General features: G+C 34.4%; 1 protein-coding gene across 1 annotated transcript in view; it reads right to left on the bottom strand.

The window, feature by feature from the left end:
- LOC110023611 (tRNA ligase 1) overlaps nucleotides 1–23901 on the bottom strand; it is a 146469-nt gene that overhangs the window by 117190 nt on the left and 5378 nt on the right. The window contains 1 exon segment of the mRNA XM_020723101.1: nucleotides 2933–3011. Within this exon segment, the coding sequence (XP_020578760.1) occupies nucleotides 2933–3011 (79 nt within the window).

The following is a 23901-nucleotide window of genomic DNA, read 5'->3' as shown; positions in this document are numbered from 1 at the left end:
TTATAAAAGCTATTAATTGTGAAAAAGCATATAAAGATAAGTTCAAAATTGCCAATGACATTAAAGAAGTAATTGCGGTCGTAGGTTTAAATAAAATAGTTCAAATAATCACTGATAATGCACATGCGTGCAGAGTTGCAGGAGCATTGATTGAAGCTCAATATCCTCATATTTTTTGGACTCCTTGTGTTTTTCAAACATTGAAATTAGCATTGAAAAATCTATATGCTCAAAAAAATATCAAAGGAAATGAGAACTTATGAGCATTGCAGCTGGATAATTGACATTGAAGGATATGTCAATTTTAAAATGCTTTTATTATAAATCATGCAATGAGACTATCAATATTCAATAAATTTTTGAAGCTAAAAATGTTAGTCATTGCAGAGACCCGTTTTGCAACAAGTATAGTCATCTTAGGAGATTTAAAGCAATAAAACATGGGCTACAAGTAATGGTGATCAGTGACAAGTAAAATATATAACGTGAAGATGTTATAAACAGGGTAAAATTTGTGAAGAAAAAAAATCTTGGATTATGAATTAATAATGTTATTGATTTTACAGAACCTATATACGACATGTTAAGATTGGCTAATACAGATAAATCTTGTTTTCACCTTATCTACGATATGTGGGATTCGATAATAGAATAGGTGAAAGGTCATTATATATCGACATGAGGGAAAGAGAGACAACGAAGACTTCAATTTTTATAAAGTTGTATATGAGATTTAAGTAGAAAAATGGAATAAAAGTAACACTCCTCTTAGTTGTTTAGCTCACTCTCTCAAGCCCATGTATTATTTGATTTGATGTTAATCTTTATTAATCCTAACATATATTAATTTTGTCACTTCTAAATGTATTTTTTATTAGACATTATAGTCATGCTTGGCTAAGTGAAGCTTCAAATCGTGTTACCCCACATAAGGACATGGAGATCTCAATTAAGAGAAAAAAATGCTTAAATAGGATATTCTCAAACAATGAAGAATTGTCTATTATTAATTTGGATTTTGCTAATTTCTTTGGATTTAGTGGTGCTTCTCTAATCATGACCCCATAGCTTCTAGAGCTATTATGGATGGGAAGGCATATTGGATGATTTATGGAGCAAGTTCCCCACAAATGCAAAGTTTAGCTTTCAAATTGTTGGTTGAACTGTGTTAAACTTCTTGTTGTGAAAGAAACTGGAGTACATATTCTTTCATCAATTCACTTAAGAGGAATAAAATTACTCGTAGCGAGGTGAAGATTTTAGTATTTGTTCATACTAATCACCATATTATGTTTAGGAGAAGCCCAGAATATTTTCAGGGGCACACAAAATTATGGGATGTTGGTAAAGATGCCTTGGCTACAATGAAGGATATTGGAATCCTTGAAGTTGTTAATATTTCTCTTGATGAGTCGTGCTTCGAAAAAATGTTTTTTGTTGATGAAGGAGAAGGTGTCTGAGGCTGTAAATGAGCCGAGCTTGAGCGAGCTCAGGCTTGGCTCGTGTTCGGCTCGTTCGAAATAGCTCGTGTTCGAGCTTGGCTCGTGTTCGAAATCGGCTCGTGTTCGAAATCGGCTCGTGATCAGTGTGTTCGTGTTCGGCTCGATTTAAATATTTGTGTTCGTGTTCGGCTCGTGTTTAGCTTGAAATTGGCTCATTAAAATTAAATTAAGAAAAATAGATGTAAAGTGTGGAATTCGAACCTGGACCAAATATATACAAAAGAAGGCACTAACCACATTGTCACATGAGGTGTTATGATTTAAACTTAGATATAAATATATATAATATATTATTATATAAATAATATATGTAATATATTGTTATATAAATAGTTATATAATTTTTTTTTTTATTTCGAGCTAAAACGAGCCGAACACAAGCTGTTCGCGAACGAGCTTTTTTGACAGCCCTAAAGGTGTCATTGATGAGGGCAATAAAGCTAGCACAATTGCACAAATGATGACACCAATATTGAATGCATCAACTCCAATTAGTGATAATTATGTTGTTATATTTTGCAATATGTAATATTTTGCTTCATTTTATTACGAATGACAATGGTATTAAGTGTATTGATAATTTTTGATATTTTGAATGTAATTTTGATATTTTCAAAAATAACTTTTATGATTATAAAGTTTTTTTGATGATTGTATTTGTTGTTTTGTGATTTCTTTAGAAGAAAATATTAAAAATATACATTTATATTTTATTGATTTATTAAATATAAAAAAATGTGTCTATGTTGTAATGTGTCATATTTTTTCCAATTAAGTCGTGTCGTTGTATCATATTATATCGTGTCCCCGTGTTTGTGTCCGTGCTTTATAGATATCTACAAAAATACCTAAACATAACGCATAACAATGGTGGATTGGTGTACATTTTTTATTGTGAAAAGATCATCCACTACAAATTAAGACTTAAAATTCAACACAGCAAACATCCACAATTACCACATGCATTAAAGTTTTGCTTAGATGCAATCACTACAATTTGAAAGTGCTCCCTTTTGCTTAAATTGGTAAACGCAAAAACGTAATAAGAATTGCACATTGGAGGATGTAAAGGGGCATTTTTTTTATCTTAGACAATTAAGAGTGCATGAGAGTCAAGATATCCTATCTGAAATAATGACATCTATTGTTTTAATGGTTGCAAAAAATATAATTATATACAACTTTTAAAAAATATGAAGACATTATTTGAAAATAAATAGACAATATTTCAAATGTGTATTCTATATGAATACTTTTAAAGATGAAATAAGTTGTTAATCAAATAAAACATGCACTAGTGTCAGATGGGTCAAATGAATTAGTCGTATATATAACTCAGATAACAATATGTACAAAAAACTACCAATTAGTGATTTCTCAAGGCACAAATGAATACCAAATTATCTCAAAAGCTTAGAAAATCAGCATACCATAGTCATCAATAGGTCGTTGACCGTGGTCCCCCAATACTGCAGTAACCAGTTCCATGGATATACACATTCGATTTTCCTTGGAAATAAAAGAAGCACAATGACTGGATGTCTTCTAAAAGCTCGACTCAAAAGGTAAGTAACACCAATGTGCCCTTTCAGCATAAAAAATACAAAATAAAAATCACAGTGAAACTGATACACTTGAAAGCCTAGCAAATTTCATTCGCTGCATCCAAAAAAAAAAAAACAAATTGCAAAATGTATTGTGCAAATACCCAAGGCTGCAAGAACGACGACTTTTAAGAAAAAAGAGTAAAGTAAGAAATTCAAAAAAAAAAGAGTTGCACCAACTACAGAATGAATACATATATATATATATATATTATATTCAAGCACCAAAAGACCTAGTATATACATCCAACAGTGATAACATCTACAGACAGAATAGGTTAAAGAGGAACATGCAATCGTTAAAAAAATATTGGCGGTTTGCAAATTTTAATGATGGCCTTCATTATATACTCATTAGGCGTATCATCAGCAATCTGTTAGAGATTAGGAACCACAAAAGAAGGTAGAAATTATAACCCTAGAGTTGTGCTAATAATCAATCATTGGAAAAACAAAAGAAAAATGGTCTGCATGAAAATTTGTGTTAGAAGAAACGCATAAACCCAATATATTTCCATTTATTCAGTGTCTTGTAAGATTAGGCGATATCAAAAAGCTGTTTTGTACCATGCTAAGAAAAAAGCTTAGGATTTACAAAGTTTTTATTTTAACATACGATTTTTAAATTTTTTTTTTTTTTTTATAATGAATTGTCCTTTTGAAAAATGTTTAGATTTATTGCATTAATTAGGACTTACTTTTAAATATGGTAAGATTTGAGTTGATCTTGTATGCATAATGATTTGATTCAAGATTAAAGAAAAAAAAAAGAAACTGAAGATGAGGGAGCAAGCTAAAAAATGAAAAAGAAAGTAAGGTTTATTTGAGTCTTATCTAGGTTTTAATAGCATGTTTCAAACCCTGTCCTGGCAACGAAGTTCGCTTTCATTGTTAAAATAAGATGGCATAAATAGCGTGGAAGCATCTGCGAAGTAATGCCTTGGAGTATCAGCATCACTCAATGTATGTAAATTTTCTAATGCAAATACAAAAAACCTATGGTATGACGGGCGTTTAAAAGCAATAAAGCTCTAGAATGTAATGTTACTTGAACTCCCATCTAATAATACTAAATAAAAAATAATATTAAAAATAATACAAAAAATCTGATCACTTGGAAGTTAATAAAACTAATGTCGAAAACAAGTAGCACAACAAGAGCTTTGAAAAGTATACGTGTTGACCGTAAAATTTAAAATAAAAAAAGAATATATTTAAAATTAAATCATTTAACGGGAAAACTTACCCTTTCCCGCCAACTCACCCACTTTGGGCCCAATAGTTGCTCCCACTTTCTTTGACTTACAAACAGACACAAAAACCCTCGTTGGTGCTCTCTGGCTGCTGGGACTTTTGTTTCGGTTAGCATAAAATGTCCCGCTTCCCCTTTGTTTCTTCGCCAGTTTGAAAACCGCACAAGCCCTCACCACTTATTCCTTGGGAACAAAGCAAACAGCACAAACCTCACCTCCTTTGACTCCCAATCGCCTTCCCCGCATCCAAGCCGCACTCTCGTCTTCCCCCTTTTCGAGATCGCATGGAGCCGCTCGATCCTCCACTGCCTACAAATTGATACGATTGTCGATCACCATCGTCCATTGCTCAACCTGTACGACAGAGCCAAAGCCCCCTATGCCAAAACCCTCCACCCGCTTTTGTCTTCCTAACTGAAGCCCATGCACGTGACCCTCCCTTTTCCTTCTTTAGCATACGTCGTCGAGCCTCTCTGCCCTAGCCTTCCACCAAAGCTGTCGTACTCCCTCGTCTCCCTGTCGCTCTCTCCACACCGACAACCCTCGCTCCCACTCAAACGCCGCCCCTACACCATCCTCCTCCCTCGCGATCCCAAAGCCTTCTCTTCTTCCCAGTCACATGAAGGAGAAACTCGTGTTGCATCTGCTTGCGAGACCTAGCCCACTCTACAATCCTGGCTCGAGTCGTCCCTCCTACAAACCAAAGCACTCTACCCGAGCAACTACCCAACCCACTTTACTGTTCATTTTGCTTTAGTTTTTATTTTATTTTATTATTATAAATTGTTGTAAAAAAATTTGTTCAACTCTTATTTTATTGTCGTTGGCAGCAACACCGTTGAGGCTCAAAAATGTATAACATTTGGGCAATAGTGTGACTATCCATCCTTGGGATTAAGTACTATTCAAGAAAAATCACTGACTCGTTTGAAAATTATTTTTTATAAAATTAGGGTTTCAAATAACCATCCTGAGAAATGTGAGTATCCGTCCTTAGAAATTGAGTGTCATTCGTGGAAAGTAAAATACTGCTTAAGAAAGAGGGATTGTGATTTAGAAGGCTCGTTGCATCTTTCAAAATCGCGAGTTAAATACATATTTTTGCTCTTCGATCACAACTTTTCAAGACAATAACCAGCGAGTCTTTTAAACAGTTGCGAAGACTGGCATTCTCCTGGTGCTCCCTAGCGGTGGTTGACACCAGCAAACTGCCGAAATCTTATGTGATTTTGACTTATAAACAACTTAACATCCTGAGTTCTTGAACTTACGAAATAATGATAAAAAATATATATATAAATCATTGAAATTTTAAACTAATTTGAAAATTTTGAACTTCTACAACTTTTAGGCTCATAGGATTCAAAAATATATAGGATTTGAGCTTTTAAAATGTACTCTTTAGATTTTAAAAAAATCTAAATTTTAATTTTTTTGGATTTTGAGCTTAAAAATAATTGGAATTTATAACTTTCAAATTTAGGCTTATGGGGTTCAAAAATAACTCGAGTCTGGGAATTTTGAAAGTTTAAAATCTCATCACCTTATCTGCAATTCTAATTTCTAAGTAGATAGAAGAAGGTATCTTTCTAACGCCCAAAATCATAATACTTTAACAAATAGTTTATGCTTTGAATCATTTCAAAATTTATATAAATTTCGTGCTTATCTCAAGTCAATGCAATAACTTGAAATGTGAACCTTACCCTTAAGATTTAGATGAGTAACACTTAAGATACTTTTGAGTTATGCATGCTTTAGGGTGTCTACATAAGCAAGCCAATTATAAATATTTTCAAAATCTTGCATGTGCCTCTTGATGTAAATGATATGATAAATTCATAGCTAAAATTTGTATCAGTCTTTAGAGCATATAAAACTATTCAAAATATTCAAATGCATGAATTAGACCCGCACGTGCTCCACCAAATCAATTAAGTGTTTAAACTTAATGGTTTGAGAATTGCACAGGTCAAAATTAAACTTGCACAAAATAGTTTTTGCTTTAAAAAGCATGCAAAAGTCTTTGAGAAATTCTATAATTATTCTAAAGCTGAAACTCTTCATATTTGAAATCAAATTCAAGACAAATCATGCAAGATTTCAATCGAGACGTCATGTCTATAGAACAAGGTTGTAAGTATCATCTAACTAATCTGATTTTCCTCCATTTAGGGACTAGAGCTGACGAGTCTAGTAAGTCTTAATAAATGTCCGAATCATAAAGATAAAAATTTACAATTCTAAATCACCTAATTCGATCATCCTCCTTATAAGGGCGGGAACCAACATAACTTATATCCTAAAATCCTAAACTAAAAAAAATCAAATGGCCTTCAAATATAAAATTTTAAAATGTTTAAATCCCCAATGATGAACGTGTTGACTAAAAATCTCAACCATAAGGGCTAATTTCTAATCAATATTAAGATTAAGTTTCAAATCAGTATTCAAGCAAAATTAATCACTTAAAAACTTATAACAAACTACTAGAGTTGACGAGTCTAGTAAGTCCTAATAAATGTCTGAATCATAAAGATAAAAATTTACAATTCTAAATCACCTAATTCGATCATCCTCCTTATAAGGGCAGGAACCAACATGACTTATATCCTAAAATCCTAAACTAAGAAAAATCAAATGGCCTTCAAATATAAAATTTTTAAATGTTTAAATCCCTAATGATGAACGTGTTGACTAAAAATCTCAACCATAAGGGCTAATTTCTAATCAATATTAAGATTAAGTTTCAAATCAGTATTCAAGCAAAATTAATCACTTAAAAACTTAAAACAAACTCACAGCCACCCTACACAATAGTTTATCAAGGGTGAAACTTTTGATTGAATTCAAGAGCGATTTTCATATCAAGTGTATGCCTATATTCAAAATCAAAGCAATTGCATGACAGCAAGAACGTGGCCCGAGTCTTCGATCTGCATGATTATGCTGCTAAATGACACCACAAAATAGTGGTTATGACCAGAGCCCTCAAACTAGATGGTTGTCGTCAAATGACAATATTATATTACAGTCATAGCCGCAACCCGTATGTTCTCAATGGCTTTTTATCATTTAAGTTATGAACCATAAAGGTACAATTGATTGTCATAAAGTATTTTGTTAGTTAAGGTTCGCTTGATATTGTCTCCTTAAACGAACATCCTCTCTTGGACGATGTAACATGTGATTGCTGGAAATAATCTCTCGGCCAGGTTAGGTCAACTACCTCCTCAGACAAAGTGGATCAGGGACCACGATGACCCGGAACTCCCCACCATCCACTTCAAGTGATAAATTTTGAAACTTAAATCTTAAGTATGTTGTTATTATATATTGAATATTCGATTGTTAATGGCTAGCCTTAATCGAAAGTGGTATCCCATTATTGGGAGGGGTAATCAACTATAGGGGCTTGCACCTATGGGAAAACTCGAACCTCATATTAAAATATCCTCGCAAATGAGGGTAAAATCTCTGGGGAGTGTCATATCTACAATTTAATTTGCTGAAAAATTTAACCATTCAAAGCTCTCTCAGCAAACAAAAAATAAAATAAATGCAAAGACCTAGAGAACGGTCGGAATTTTTGGAGCCCACGGCACATTTAAGGAAAGATGACATTAGATAAACCCTATACATGGAAACAATTAATCATGTGTCATATAAAAAGAAAATTAATAAGGTTTAAAGTGAATGAATTAAATTCCAATATAATAGAGAATTTATATGTACATTCTGCAACATGATCATGAATAGTATCTCATTTGGCATTTCCCATAACCTTCCAAAAAATATATGTATGGGATTAACTCTCTTAAAAATATTATTCTCAAACATATAACACTCATTACATTAGTAACACTCATTACATTTAGTTGAGATAATGTTTATTATTCCTCTTAGTTATCCTATTTTATGGTGGAGTTCAGCACATGAACTAACATAGATGATATCATTCTTTACAAGGTAGGGTTTAGGATTGAGTTAAAGTATTTATTTGCATTATAAATTTTGAGAATCTCAATTTTGCATTGGAACTAAGTGTAAATCATGTTATGAAATGACTAAAAGATATGTCTAGTTTCATATTTCTCCTTCATGAAGAGTATCCAACTTATTCTAGTGTGATCATCAATAAAGGAGGTAAACCATCTAGTTCCATTAATTATTTTCAATTTTGATGACCCCCAAATGTAAATATAGATGATAGAGAAAGGATAAAAGGATTTGCGTTGAGATAGTGACGAGTATATTTAGCCAATTAGTAGGTGTCAAACTAATAAAACTTGAGTTTTTTAGTAATAAAGACGTGGTATAACATTGCAATATAATAAAAAAAAAATGAGCAAGATAATAATGCAATAATAAAACTTAATTTTCAACAGACTCAGACACATCATACACAGTATTATGAGAAAAATATGGTAAAGAAGACACTTATGTGTTAAGAGAATAGTTATCCTTCAGCAGGTATAAACATTGATGGAATTCAGCATTGCTAATCACCTTCCCCGAATTCACAACCCGAAATTCACAAGAGTTAGAATGGAATTCAGCAACACAATTTAAGTCATGAGTAAGTTTATTAATTGAAAGTAAGTTGTAATCTAATTGGAAAACATGTGGCATAAAAAAAAGATGAATATCTTTGGAGACCTTCGTTTTTTATTTCCAACAATCCTGAAGTGAGATCCAACAGTAAGTGTAACAAGTTTGAATATGGTGATCTCTTGGTAGTTGGAGAGAGCATGAATATCTCCAGTCATGTGGTAAGAAGCACCTGAATGTATTATCCAATATTTAAATCTTCCATTTTTAGCAAAATAGGAGAAGAATATGATACTTTGGCGTATCATCACATTGCTAGGATGCTCAGTCGACCATTTAGAAGTAGTCTCATGGCATTGTTTTATGTCCTTACTCCCTTGTCCAATTTTCCAATCTGCTGATTTTCCATTAGTTTCTAACACTTGTCCTTTGTGTGACCAAGTTTCTTGTAATGTTCATGTAAGGGACGATTCTTCTTTGGCTTTGAATCATGGGAGGAGTGATGTGTGTGCAAAGTGAAGCTTTTAATGCTAGATGTATCCACACTTCATCATGAGTTTCTTCATGTTTTTTTCTCTTCTAACTTTAGAAAAGGCTTCCCTAGTGCTAGGGAGAGACGCCATCCCCATTATTCTTCCTTAGATCTCATCCAAGTTCTTATTTAGACCAAATAAGGACTTGATCATCCTCTACTTTGTTTTATACATCATAGCAACTTAAAAAGCACTTTCATACATATGTATCATACATATCCAGTTGTACCAAGTATTTTGATAGTGTGTTCAAGTATTAAGTAACACTTAACTCTTCTCGTCGGAGCTCATGCAGTTTTGTCTAAATCTCAAACAATTTTGCAGTGTTTTCGGCACTGTAATAAATCTCACGAACTGTTTCCCAAATCTTTGTAATATGTGGAGTCTGATTAGGCTAGGAGGGGCGCCCAGCACCAACGAGGCAACCTGGCCCCTAGCACCAGGAACCAAGTGTCAAAGGGGGAGCCTAGATGCCCAGGAATAGTGCGCTAGAAAATTCGACTCCCATAAGGTGCGTTACTATGCCCGGAACATTCCCTGTAGCAATGCGCCAGGAAACCCAGTGTCCGAGGGTGATGCCTAGGCGCCTGTAGCCGAATTTCTGCAGTTTGGTAATTTATATTTCATCTTTTACTGCGAGAATGTCACACCACAACTAACCCCCTTTTAATGTAATGCGACAAAGGCGGACGATTCGTTCAAGCCAAATTCTTGTCGGGAGAAACCCTGACTTGCAAAATAAGACACTGTGAGAAAAGAATAAGTCTAACTAAATCGTTGCAAATGTACATGGTTCATTTTATTTTATTATTCATTTGAATACTTGGAATATGTGAATCCTATTATTAATACATATATGCAAAGCTACTAAATCTAAAATAATAAAAAAGACATACTCAAAAGTTTGTAGAAGCTGCCAAAACTATGAAATGCAAGAATTTGGCTTGAACGAATCGTCCGAAAACTTATTTTTTAACGTACAGTGAGTTAAAACAAGCTACATTATTGACTCTCCACGTTATTAAAACAAGCTCAGCAAAATAATCAAGACTAAAATAACGTACATGATATGTAACTCGTGTAGATTTCTACAACACATGTCACATGTTATAATCGTGTAAAATATGTAAAAAAGTATGTAATGCAGAGAATTATGATTATTATATAAAATATGAATTTCACTCATTCATGTGTAATCATAAACATATTCATAAAAGTCAATAATCAAATCATAGAAATGTCACTTGCAATTGTATATGTCTCAATTATTTCACGTCATGTCAAGGGTCATCACCCAACCCGAATGCTATAGTAACTATTGATAAACGTTGAGCACCTCCCAACATAATAGTTTTGAATAATCCCTCTAGCATCAAAGGTTTTATGCATTTTGTTCATGCCTGATTCCAACGATTCTCAGAGTTTCATCGATGCTTGAATGTTAGAAGTCACGAATCTCATCGTTCTCTTATTATTTGTACTTGCAAGTTCATGTAATAGTCTATCTATTAAATCACTTATGACATTTCTTAAATCACAATTCCTATAACAAAAATTTATCATCAGCATTTCTTATATTATATGCACGAATCATAGTAAAAAAAATGTGTTAGCAATAATTTCTTAAACCATAATTCATGTAACAAACATTCACCATAAGCATTCATGTATCATATGCACGAATCATAGTAAAAAATACGTTCAAGCAAACAAATTCATAGATATATTCCTCATATTGATAAAATAGTAAAATTATATACATCGTAAATGAAAAATCAAGTGTATCCATACAATCAATACGAGTATTCATCTACAATATGCAAAAAATTATAAATGCAATATTCAATCAACATGGGTATCCATTCACAATATGCAGAAAATTTTAAATGCAATAGTGTCAAACATAATCACATAAAAACTCACAGATAATTATTTTTTCTTAAGCTAGCACGGGATTATTTCACCCTAAGCTCGTCTTGAGCTCTCCGCCAAGCGTAAAAAATCTAGAATTCTTAAACCCTTAAATTTTCTCAAAATTCATAATTGATTTCTTAATTTAACCTCATATATGATTTTTTTACTTTAACTTGCCTCAAAAGGGTTTCTCAACAAAAATATGTCTCGCTAACAATTTTCTATTCCACTCCCTCAACTACTTTTCCCGTAAACCCTTCCCAACTCATGAAATGGACCTACCGGAGAGCGTAGCTATTAGTTCGACAGTCCTATCGCTATTCCCACAAAGCTACAGAAATAAGAAACATATGGAATGCTTGAATTTGTATCAAATGTCAAAATGAAAATGCATGGAAAGAAAATAATGTTCGGAATATCATGAAAAGGATTTCTTACCTTTTATTTTCTCCCTAAAACCCAGAATCACGTGATTGAGCTACTTGTGGCCGCACATTTCATGCTTACGAGAGAGACCAAGCGGAGCTTCATGTAAGGAATCAGAAGAGGGGAAGAGAATGTGACATTTAGCTTAGGTTCCATTTAATCCCATATGTTTGATCAAATCTAGCCATTACAATGCTCCTAAGTGCAGAGAATGCCTGCTGAAAACATTGATGGGGAAATAAGAAATTAATTAAACCTATATTTCGAAATTATATATCTTCTCATACGTTTAAAATTCATGCTTGGTTCTATAGATCAAATTGATCAATTACACATGCAGAATTGTATAAAGCTGATTTGGTTGAATTTTGAGAGATGCAAAATTTGGGATATGTTTCATAAGTGCCAAAATTTTACCTGATTTCTCAAAATTAGATGTTACACCTCTCCCCTCTGCATAAGAAATTCGTCCTCGAAATTTCTTAATTTACTTAAATAGAAAGGGACATTTCTATCACATTTTTTTTTCCTTATGTAGCTTCTTTTTCATGCTTGTTCTTTCACATTATATTGACAAAAGGAATTTACTTGTTTCTCAGTTTCTTCACATCGGTTTCTAAAATTTTCTCAGGCTCTTTAAAATAAGTTAAATTTTTTTGTGTGTCAATGTCTTTATGTGAAAATTTAAATTTGAAACTCTTTTTCTCAGCATTGAGATGTGAAACACATTATAAATATTTGACAGATCAATGGGTAAAGCTAGTTTGTAAGCAACTAGACCAATCATTTCTATAATTTCAAAAAGACCTATATATTTGGGAACAACTTGCTTCTCTGACCAAATCTGAATATACCTTTTATTTGTCTGACTTTTTAAAATAACAAATCACCAATTTCAAATTCTACTACTTTGTGCTTTGGATCATAATATTTAATCTGTCAATTTTGAACAGCTTTCAATCTATTTCCGATTAACTTGATTTTCTTTGTGGCTTCATCAACTAACATATAACATAGCATTTGGTGTTCACCTACTTTAACCCAACTTAGTGGAGTTCTAAACTTCCTGCCAAATAGTAACATAATTGCATATTGTTTTGATAATATTATATTTATCAACGGACATATCTGACATCTTTCTCAATTGAAGTTGTTTCAGAAGTTTCGGATATTCATTGTTAACTCATTAAGTTGCTTAGATTTTATCTATCATACTTGGTTACACAATCAACTGATATAAATACTCAATATCGCTTGGTCTTCAACCTTTCAACTCCAATGCATCTATTTCTTTAATCAATTTCAACTCCCGAGTAATAATCCAGCTTGCACTACATGTGGATTTACAGCTCTAAGCATCAATAACTACATTTGCTTTGTCAACACAATATTGTATATCTTGATGAGAATCTTTGATAAGCTCTTTTTATGTGAAAAAATACTTCAAACTCTGAGGACCAGTGAATACTTCACATTTCATAATATACAAGTAACTTCGCCAAAGCTTGGGAGCAAATACTACAAAAGCTAACTCTATATCATGTGTCAGATAATTCCTCATGTAGCTTCAACTATCTAGATGCATAAGTTATTATTTTTCTATTTTACATTAAAACGCATCCCAAGCCCAACAATGCTTTGTTGAAAATTTAAAACCCTTCTGTTCCTGATTGAATAGCTAAAACTGGAGCAATTGTCAAAAGTTTCTTTAATTCTTGAAAATTATGCTCACATTCTGCAGTCCACTCAAACTAAACGTCTTTCCTCATTAACTTGGACAATAGCATGGCTATTTGTTAAAACTTTTTATGAATGTCCGGAATATCTGGCTAAGATAAGAAAATTACCTACCTCTATAACATTTATTGGAGTAATTCATTTTACGATTGCTTCCGCCTTCTGAGGATCCACTCAGGTTCTTTGTTCACTGATAATATGCCCCAAAAATGCAATATTCTGCAACTAAAATTCATATTTTGACAACTTTGCATATAGTTGATTGTATCATGGTAACTCCAATGATATCCTTAGATGCTTGACATAATCATCATCAATTCCTAAATCCATCATAATATTATCAATAAAAATAATTACAAAATAGTCCACATAAAGCTTGAATATTTCAGTCAACAAGTCCATGAATACAACATAAATATTGGTCGAGCCAAAAGATATAACTAAGAATTTATAAAGATCATATATGTTCCCAAATATAGTCTTAGTTATAGATATCTCATCGACTCTGACCTGATAATACTCGATCTCAGATCAATCCGAAAAAAATATAATAGCACCCTCTAACTAATCAAATAGATCATTGATCATTTGCAGTGGATATTTATTATTCATTGTCACCTTGTTCAACTCTCTATAATCAATGTACAGTCATATAGATCCATCTATTCTTCTTGGCAAATACTATTTGAGCACTCCAAATTGAATTGTTTGGCCTGATAAAAACCAGCATCTATCAATTTTTGTACTTGGCGTTTGAAACATCCTATGAGGAGAATTAAATATTATAAATGTCCCCGACTGCAACTTAATGTGAAATTCAACTTCCCGCTGGCGATAGCCCTGGCAGTTCTTCAGGAAATTATGCAACAACTCACATGTTAGAGCACTCCAAGTTGAATTGTTTGGCCTGATAAAAACCAGTATCTATCAATTTTTGTACTTGGTGTTTTAACTCATGCAATTCTTTCGGAAATATCCTGTGAGGAGATTTAAAAATTATAAATGTCCCCGACTGCACGTTAATGTGAAATTCAACTTCTCGCTCAAGCGATAGCCCTGCCAATTCTTTAGGAAATATATCAGAAAATTATGCAACAACTCACATGTTCTTCAATTCTTGCATATCTTTATTCAATACTTCTAATTTGGCTAGAAACACTTGTTCACCAATTAATAATCATTTCCAACTTTCACTGGACTAATCAAAGAAGAATATACATTTTAATCACATAAAATATAAAATGACTTTTCACAATGCAAATTAACTTTTCGCTTTCCTTTTTCAGCATTAAATCCTAATAAAATTATTTACTAAGTTCATCCCCAATATAACATTGAATGTTTGAATTGGTATTATGATAAACATTGTTTGCAGGATCTTATCACGAATGTTAACATGTATAACATGTTTTCTATTGGCATAAAAATTACTTTCCGAATGCATAAAAACACATATGGCAGCATAAAAGTGCACAATATCAACGAAAATTGGAAACAATCACTTAAAAAATAAAAGAATGTGATGCACCTAAATCAAATAAAACAGTGTCGGGCTGATTTAAAATCCAAAGCATGTATGTAACTACTTCAAGTTATTTAGCATCTTGAGGGGTAATTTTAATAACTTTGGTATTCACTAGTTGCTCATTTATACTATCGGAAGTTTCACTCATTGCTTGCATTGAAGGTTTTTCCAAAAACTAAGTTTTGCTAGACTAACGGCTTTCCAAGAATTTCATGGGTAGTACATAACCTTGAATTTCAGTGATTTGTTGCCTCTTTTCTTTTCATGCGAACAATTAATTTGAAGATCAATGGAGAAGAACACAAGATACAACACCTTAGGTTATAGTATCAGCGCAAATCTAGAGATGAGGTGTTTGTTGGAGGATGCAAATATGAGAAGTTTGTTAGGGGATACAAAGATTAGTCACATATTTGATGATATAGAGATGACATGTCTTCTAGATGATACAGAGTTTGATTGTCTGTCGGAATATACAGAGATGACTGCATATTGGAAGATACAGAGATCTGAGAATAAAAGTGGACCTAACGGACTTCGAGGGGAGGATGGGTCTGGGTGACATACTGCAGTGGATGTAGATTGTTGAGTAGATCTCTGAATAAAAGGAGATATCCGAAGAGTCAAGCGTCACCATCAAGTTGAAGAAGAATGCTTCTTTATGCTGAAAGAGTATGAAGAGGGAGAGACGAAAAGAAAGGTGGGACAGAATCACATTGGAAGAATATTAAACAGGAGATGAAGCGAAAGTAACCATTCCCGCTCTATAGCAAGGATATTTTCTTCAAGCTCCACTATCTATAGTAAGAGTTATCAATGGAGAACCACAGGACAGAATTTATGCAACTTAAGTTAAAGTGTGAGATGAAGAAGAAATAAGAGCACACCATAGCTATGTATTTGGGAGGCCTGAAGCCCGCTATCAATAATGTGATTCAGTTGCAACCCTATTGGACATAGAGGGACGTGTAGACTTTAGCATTGAAAGCTGAGAGACAACAGAAGTAGAGCAGACAACCGTCATCAGACAAACAGCCACTCATAATTAGAAATCTTGGGAGGACCACACCTTAGGAAGTGGAGTAAACTGGCCAGAAGCAAGACAGAGCCACTCCAAGTGAGACTAAGCCTGAGAAGAGTAGAACGTCCACTACAATCCTAGCCACCAAATGTTTCACGTGTCATAATTTTGGACACATCGCTTCCAGTTATTTGACGAATCGAGTTGTGACTTTCACTGAACAGGGGGCAGTGGAGGAAGTTAGTGATGAGAAAGCCATTCAAGAAAAGAGCGAGGTGTACTAGCTTCCACCAAATGAGAACGACATGCTTGTGATTTGACGAGTTTTCCGGCTAAGGTGTCGAGAGAGCAAGTAACTTCACCAGAATATATTTTATGCTCGTTGTACCGTGAAGAAGAGGTATGTCGCATCATCACTGATGCTGGAAAAGTTGACTATCACAACCCAAAGACATCTCAGTCATACTCTGACATGGTTGAAGAAGAGTCGGAACATCATTGACAGAAGGTGTCTCATGGAGTTTTTAATTTGAAGCAACTACAAAATCATATTTAGTGCCATGTGTTGCCCATGGATATCTGCTAACTTTTGCTCGGGAAACCGTAGCAGTATGATAGCATAACTCAACATGATGTGTACAAAAACATCCACTCATTCACCAAAGATAGCAAGCACATAGCCCTTTTAACTTCTACAAATTCCAAAATAATAGGTGCCTAGTGATGACAGTGGACTGCGAGAGAGAAGAGCCTGTAGCAAAAACAAAACAACCAGTACATAGAGATATTCAGGACAACATGTTCTTAGCTTACCATTTACCATTGAGGGAGATTCAGATTGCCCTAATCTCATATCAGGTTGAACTAACATTGGGTTGGTTTTAATGAGTTCAGAAGTATACACGTGGCACAAAATCCTTGTTCAACTTAGCAGGGCACCCCCAGATGATTGGAGTGATATGGATGTTTGCTCGCAAGTGGAGAAAACTCCTTAGATGCATTGCAGGCATTGCAGACATTAATGGGATCCAGGTGCCCATCCGACTGCAATAAAAGATCCCTAAACCCCAGTAAATTACAAAAGCTCTCTACTTTCAACTTACAGATAAAAGCTTTGACGATTAAGGTTGAAGCTTCCCCAACCCTGAGAGATTGGCATGGGATCTTTCCTGCACATATTTACATATTTTTCGAGGTACTATAGTTGCTACAGTACCGTGGGATTCAATATCACGGGAGACGAGAGACGGCGGCCAAAACAATCCGTTTTCCTTTTTTATGTTTTATTTCCTATTATCTTTGATTCATTTTTAGTCATTTTCTATATATGGTGTATTACGATTTGGAAGATAGTTTGTATAGTACTTTTAAGGACAATCGTCAGTGTTTCGGCTATAACTCATCTGATATAGTGATCTTCTTCCAAAGAATCGAGTGGTGCTCCGGTTATAGCTTGTTTCAGGGAGGATATTTATCCTTACCCGACTCCTTTGCATCCTTTCCAACCTTGACATTGCTTTCCCCTCCCTCCTCTTCGCTGCCCTCGTAGTCCCAACCCTCCACCTTCGACGCATCCATTGTTCCCTCCCTTGCCACCCTACTTTGACCGATGTCCAATCCTCCATACTAGATGCAGCCTCCCAGGATAGCAGTCTTGTTGTCTTTTTTCCTGCAGTCCCGCCACCCAGCCACCTATTTCATTCATTCCAACCAACCCCCTCACTGCCGCAGCCCTGAGCCAACACTCCTCTTGTTATTTTATAGTTCACATCCCTTCCCCTCCGTTGTCCCTCGTTGTACCATCCCTCCCCTTGGTTGTTGCTACCATTTCAGGCTCTCTACTTCATCGTCAATGTATCTCTAACCCCTAATTTTACTATCACAGTAATCCACAGCCCATTTCAGTCTCCCACCACCCCTCCCCGACCAACTAGCTGACCTCCACCACCCCGGATCGAATCATAGTGTGAGTTTGTGACTTGCTTTGTAATTTTCCTTCTGAGTGTGTTTGGTTGTAACCGTCTATTTGTTTTTAGTGATAACATTTTTTTTCTATTGTGGTTGGGGTTCATTCTGATATAACCCTAAGGTTCAAATAAGATTTTATGATAAAGAGAGTATTAAATATGAAGATTGATGGTAGTTCAATGGTTGCGCACTTGAATAATTTCAAAACTATGATTAATTAGTCGTGTTATATTGGCATCAAATTTAATAATAATGTCAAAGCCCTATTAATCCTATCTTTATTGTCAGATAATTAGGATAAAATGATTACTACTGAGAAGAATTTTTCAGGTACCATGAAGTTAAATTTTGATGACATTGCAGGATTAGTATTGACTGAAAAATTTTGCAAGAAGACGAGCGATGAAACTTTAAATTCTGCTTTGAATGCTAAAAAAAGAATAAATAATCTAGATAGAAACACGGGCAGAGAAATATTCAAGTCTAGGAGAGAAAATTACATATTTGGAAGACGAAATGTTAGAGGAGAATGTTGGAATTGTGAGAATAAAGGTCATTTCAAGAAGGATTGCAAAACTCTAAGAAGGTAGGTGGTGGAGATCCAGATAGAAAACTTCATAAAAATATCTCCACAGATGAAATCCAAAGTGACTCCCTTATTTTGTCCCTGATTAGTATTGAGTCATAGATAGTAGATCCATGTGCTTATTTTTATGCTTGTCCCAACAAAAAGGTGTTTAAAAATTACACTCAAAGTAATCGAGGGATTATGTATCTGGGAGACAACAAAGCCTGCAATATTGTTAAAAATGATGATGTTGATATCAGGTTGTCAAATGGATCAGTATGGAAGCTCAATAAAGTTAGATATGTTCAATTTAAAAAAAAAAATTAATTAATGTGAGTCGGCTTGCAAGGTTAGGGTACGTGATTACATTCACAGGTGATTCGTGAAAGGTGATCAAAGAGAGAATGGTTATGGTTCAAAGCAACATGGAAGACGCCCTTTATCTAATAAATGAGATGTCTGAATCAATTGATGTTGGAATAAAATGTGATGCAAGTTTATGACATCATAGACTTGGCCATTTGAGTGAAAAATATATGAAGTCCCTCCTTTACAAAAATAAATTTCAATCTTTAAAATATATAGATCTAATTTTTTATGAAAATTGTGTTCATAACAAACAAAAGAATATTATTTTCACTAAAAGTTGATCAAAAATGAAGTCCCAAAAGCTTGAGTTAGTGTATAGTAATGTATATGGTCATACTCCAGTTAGGCCCATCGGAGATTCCCAATACTTTGTCACCTTCATTAATGATCACACTTAGAAGGTATAAGTGTATTTCTTAAAATATAAATTTGATGTATTTGAAGTGTAAGAAGTAGAAATTCATGATTGAGAATGAGTCAGAATTGAAGCTTAAGTATCTCAAATCAGATAATGATGTCGAATATCATGATTAGAGGTTCAGAAGTTACTAGACTTCAAGAAAAATTAGACATGAATTCATTGTTCTAAGAGCACAATAGCAAAATAGTGTTGCGGAGCACAAAAAAAAAACCATCATAAAAGGTGACAGAAGCATAAGTTTGGACGCAAGCTTGCCAAAGCAATTTTGAGCAGAAACATTGAATGATGCAGTTTATCTATCAATCGTGGTCCGTCGGTACATTTAAATGAAAGCTTACTTAAAAAAGGCCAGAGTGATACAAAAAAATAAATTTACCTCACCTAAAAGTATTTGATCATTCATCAGATGTTCATGTTGATGCAGGGTCCATAACTAAGCTTGATTCAAAATCTATCAAGCGTATTTTCATTGGATATGACATAGATGAATTTGGATAATAATTTTGGAAATAACAGAATTAAAAATTTAATAGGAATAGAGATGTTATTTTCAATAAAACGAAAATGTATAAGGATAAAAATATGACTCAGGATTGTACTTCTGTTACTTCTGAAGAACCCTTCAAATATGTTGAGATATAAAATAATTGTGATCAGGAATATAGAGAAAATAAATTTGTTCAATCTGAACAAACACAGAAAGTTTCCCAGATACATGCTACGGAAGTAAGGAGGTCTAGCAGAATCACACGATCAATATAGAGATATTCTCCTTCTTTGTACTATTTATTGTTAACTTATAATTATAAACCATAGTGCTATGATTAGACCACTCGAGTTGAAAATTCGAACAAGTGGGAGTTTGTCGTGGATGACAAAATATAGTTACTTGGATTAAATCAGTCATAAGATTTGATAAAATTATCGAAAGACAAAAAGGCGGTGCATAATTAATGGCATAACAGACAATTCTCAAGTAGTGGGTGACAACATCAGAGTTTTGTTGAGTTTGGTAGCAGAGGAAGGTCTACATCTAGAGCGGATGATGTAAAGACACTCTTCATACATTGTGACTTAGGAGAGGATTGCATATGATGCAACCACAAGGATATCAAGTTCCAGAAAAAAAAATATTGTCTATAGACTAAAAAAAATCTTTATGAATTGAAGCAAGTATCAAGACAATGGCGCTAGAGATTTTAAGGTTTATGTCAGACAGTGAGTACATGAAGTATCAGACAAATAATTTTTTTTTCATTAAACAATTTGATAATAGCTATATCGTGTTTCTTTGTATGTGGATAATGTGTTGATTGTAGGAGCATAATCAAAGGAGTTTGAAATGAAAGGTTGAGGTCTAACCAAAAAAAATTTCGGTATGAGAATCAGCATAAACTTGAGTGTAAGCACTTTGAAGTTGTCTCGGGCAGAATATGTTGAGAAGATCCTACACAAGTTCAACATGAGTGAGGCAAAACTAGTTTGCACCCCCTTAGATAGTGATTTTAAGTTATCTAAGGAATAATTGTCTAAGTTTGAAGCAGAACAAACACAGATGAGAAGACTTTCATATGTTCCAACAGTTGAATGTTTGATGTATGTAGTGTTATGCACAAGGCCAGATATTGCACATGTAGTGGGAGTGGCCATCAGATATATGTAATCCAGACAAACATCATTGAGAGGTGGTGAAGTGAATTCTCAGATACATGAGAGGAACAGTCAACAAGACACTCTGCTTCGGAGGTGCAGGAATCAATCTATAGGAATATATAAAATAAAATCTAGTAGGAGATATTGATTGTGAAGAAATACAACAAGTATATTTTCATTTTGAGAAACACAACAGTGAGTTGGGTTTCTAGATTGCAGAAAATTGTTGCAATATCAATTATAGAAGTTGAGTATTTTATTATCGCTGAGAATAGCAAGGAAATAATTTGGCTATAGGACTTTATAACAGAATTGGGCAAGGAGCGCGGAAATGAAAATTTTCATAGTGACAGTATGAGTGACATTCTTCCTGTTAAGAATGTCGTTTTTCATGCCAAGATGAAGCACATTCAGCTAAGTTATTACTTCATTCATTCAATCATGGAAAGTGATCAGGTACCTTTGGAGAAGATACATACGACTCAGAATCTTGTAGATATATTGGCAAATGTTGTTATAGTTGAGAAACAAAAGTTATGGCTTACTTCAATTGGAGTTCAGGAATGTTGAGATCAGAGTTGAGCCACTTACTCTACAGTACATTACTATTAAGATGGTATAGATCTAGACAAGAATTGGTTGAAATGAGTCCCAAAGTAAAAGATTGTCATATGTGAAGCCTGATTGGGCTAGGAGAATACCCAGCACTTAGGAAAGCGCCTTGTAGTTCGGCAATCGGTGCTTTTGTGCCTTACAACAGGAACCCAATGCCAGTGGGGGCACCTAGGCACCCACAATGCGCGAGGAAACCCAACGCCCCGGAGGGTGCTGCTGCTCCCTGAACGTTCCCTAGAAATGTGTGTCCAGAAACCCAACACCTAGGAACCTGTAACCAATTGCATGTAGCTTGGGGTATCTTTCATCTTTTACCACATGAAAAAGGTGTGTGATGGGCATGTTAGTTGAAAGAAGGATTTCGTAATTTCTCTTATGAGAAAGATAGAGAGGAGCGACCAGAGTGTTCCAAGTTGTAGATAGCCTTGAGTGTATTGTAATCTGTACATTTCTTCAAAGTAGATTTCTTAGTGTGGTGTGACTTCGTGATTTTTCCAATTCAAAGATTTTTTCGTACTACAACTTGGTGTTCTTATATTTGCTTGTACGTTCTTACTTTGTGTGCATATGTTCTAAGCTTTGCTTCGGATTCTCGAATCGGTGTTCCGTATTTTCTTACACAACAATCTTTGTTGTTGTCCTATAAACCAAGAGCTTCTCTCCAACTTTTGTGATCATATAATTGATCAACCAATACATGGCCAAATGATATTAAATCTTCCATGAGTGATGGTTAAGATTAGTGAGCTTGAGAATTATGCTCTCTCATGATATGTTCATATTTTTCTTTTCCACAAAAGTACATAAACATGGATTGGGACAAAGGTATGATCATCGACTTAACATTATTATGACAAAGATAGAGAGTTTTGGGGTTATTTAGACAGAATTAATGGTCTCTGATTCAGAACTAACCTTCGAAGTATAGCTAGACATTTTATTCCGTACTTTGTCATAAACATTATGTGCGTTTAGGGTTGGATGACGGTTGGCTACTTTGCTTAATCGACTTAACATTATTATGACAAAGATGGTTGGCTACTTTGCTTGCTCGAGAAGTGGTACTTGGGTTGTCAGGGGGATGACATTCAAACTTGCCAACAATATGCAAGGAGAGGAAGGAGTCGAGTAGGTTCTGCATGGAAACCGACAGTTGCATGGAGGATTAAGAGCCTAGGAGGACCTGTATGGAGATAAGTGGTTGCAAAAAAGAGGAGCCGGGGAGAGCCTGCAAATGAGGGCAGTCGTGAGGATAGCAAAAGGAGGTCGGTGGATGAAGGATAGGAGGGCCAACAAATGAGGATTGTTGCAGGAGTCGCATCGAGTCAAGTGACTATTCAAATGAGGCAGAAAAGCTCACCAGACAAGCGGTTGGAGCAGTCAAGTTGTCCAAGCGAGCGGAAACGCAGACGAGTGATCCAAACTAGCTTAAGAGATAGTCAAGCAATCTGGTCTAGCATTTGACAAAGCCTATCGACACAAACGAGCAATTCAGTCGAAGGCGAACGAAAAAAGTTGCCCCTAATCCCGTCAAAGCCAAAGCTAGAGCTCTAATACCATGAAGAAGAAACAGTATTTTCTTGTTCCTCTAAACCAATTACTCCCCTTTTTATAAAGGAAATGTCTAGGACAACATCACCAAATACAAAAGAAATAAAAAAAAGACAGAGAAACACAATAAAAGAAAAAAATCTGAAATTGAAAACTCCCTCCACTAGCTTCCACAAATTGATCCTAAGGGAGCCAATTGTCTGGCAACTAGGGCCACCTAACAGAGACAATTCCACAAAAGGTAATTTAGGTTAGTTTCTATTTGGTATTAATTAAAAGTCCAACTGAATTCTAATTTTTAAATGAAGATCAAAATATGGAACTTGGAAGCATTCAGTACTCTCCATCGACCTCATATATGCATTCCGTACTCTCCATCGACCTCATATAAGCCAACATATTCATATAGAACTTGCACCATTAATATAACATCCAAACACTGCCAAAATAAATTCAAAATAAGCGCACGGGTAGAAATTTCTTCACATTTTATAAAGACAATAATCCAAATTACCACATTTATGTAAAAAAATTCACTAATGACTAATCAATTATCATCAAGCATACTAACTAAGGGCAACTTAACGTATTTACAAAATTTTCAGAGGCATTTTGATAACCCTATGACATAACATACATAATCAAGATGATCAATGTCTTAAATAACCATATTTGGATGTGGTAATGTGA

This window comes from Phalaenopsis equestris, unplaced genomic scaffold (genome assembly GCF_001263595.1).
Source record: "Phalaenopsis equestris unplaced genomic scaffold, ASM126359v1 Scaffold000224, whole genome shotgun sequence".
NCBI lineage: Eukaryota > Viridiplantae > Streptophyta > Magnoliopsida > Asparagales > Orchidaceae > Phalaenopsis > Phalaenopsis equestris.
Note: the sequence above shows the minus strand (reverse complement) of the source record. Positions and strands in the feature narration are given on the sequence as shown.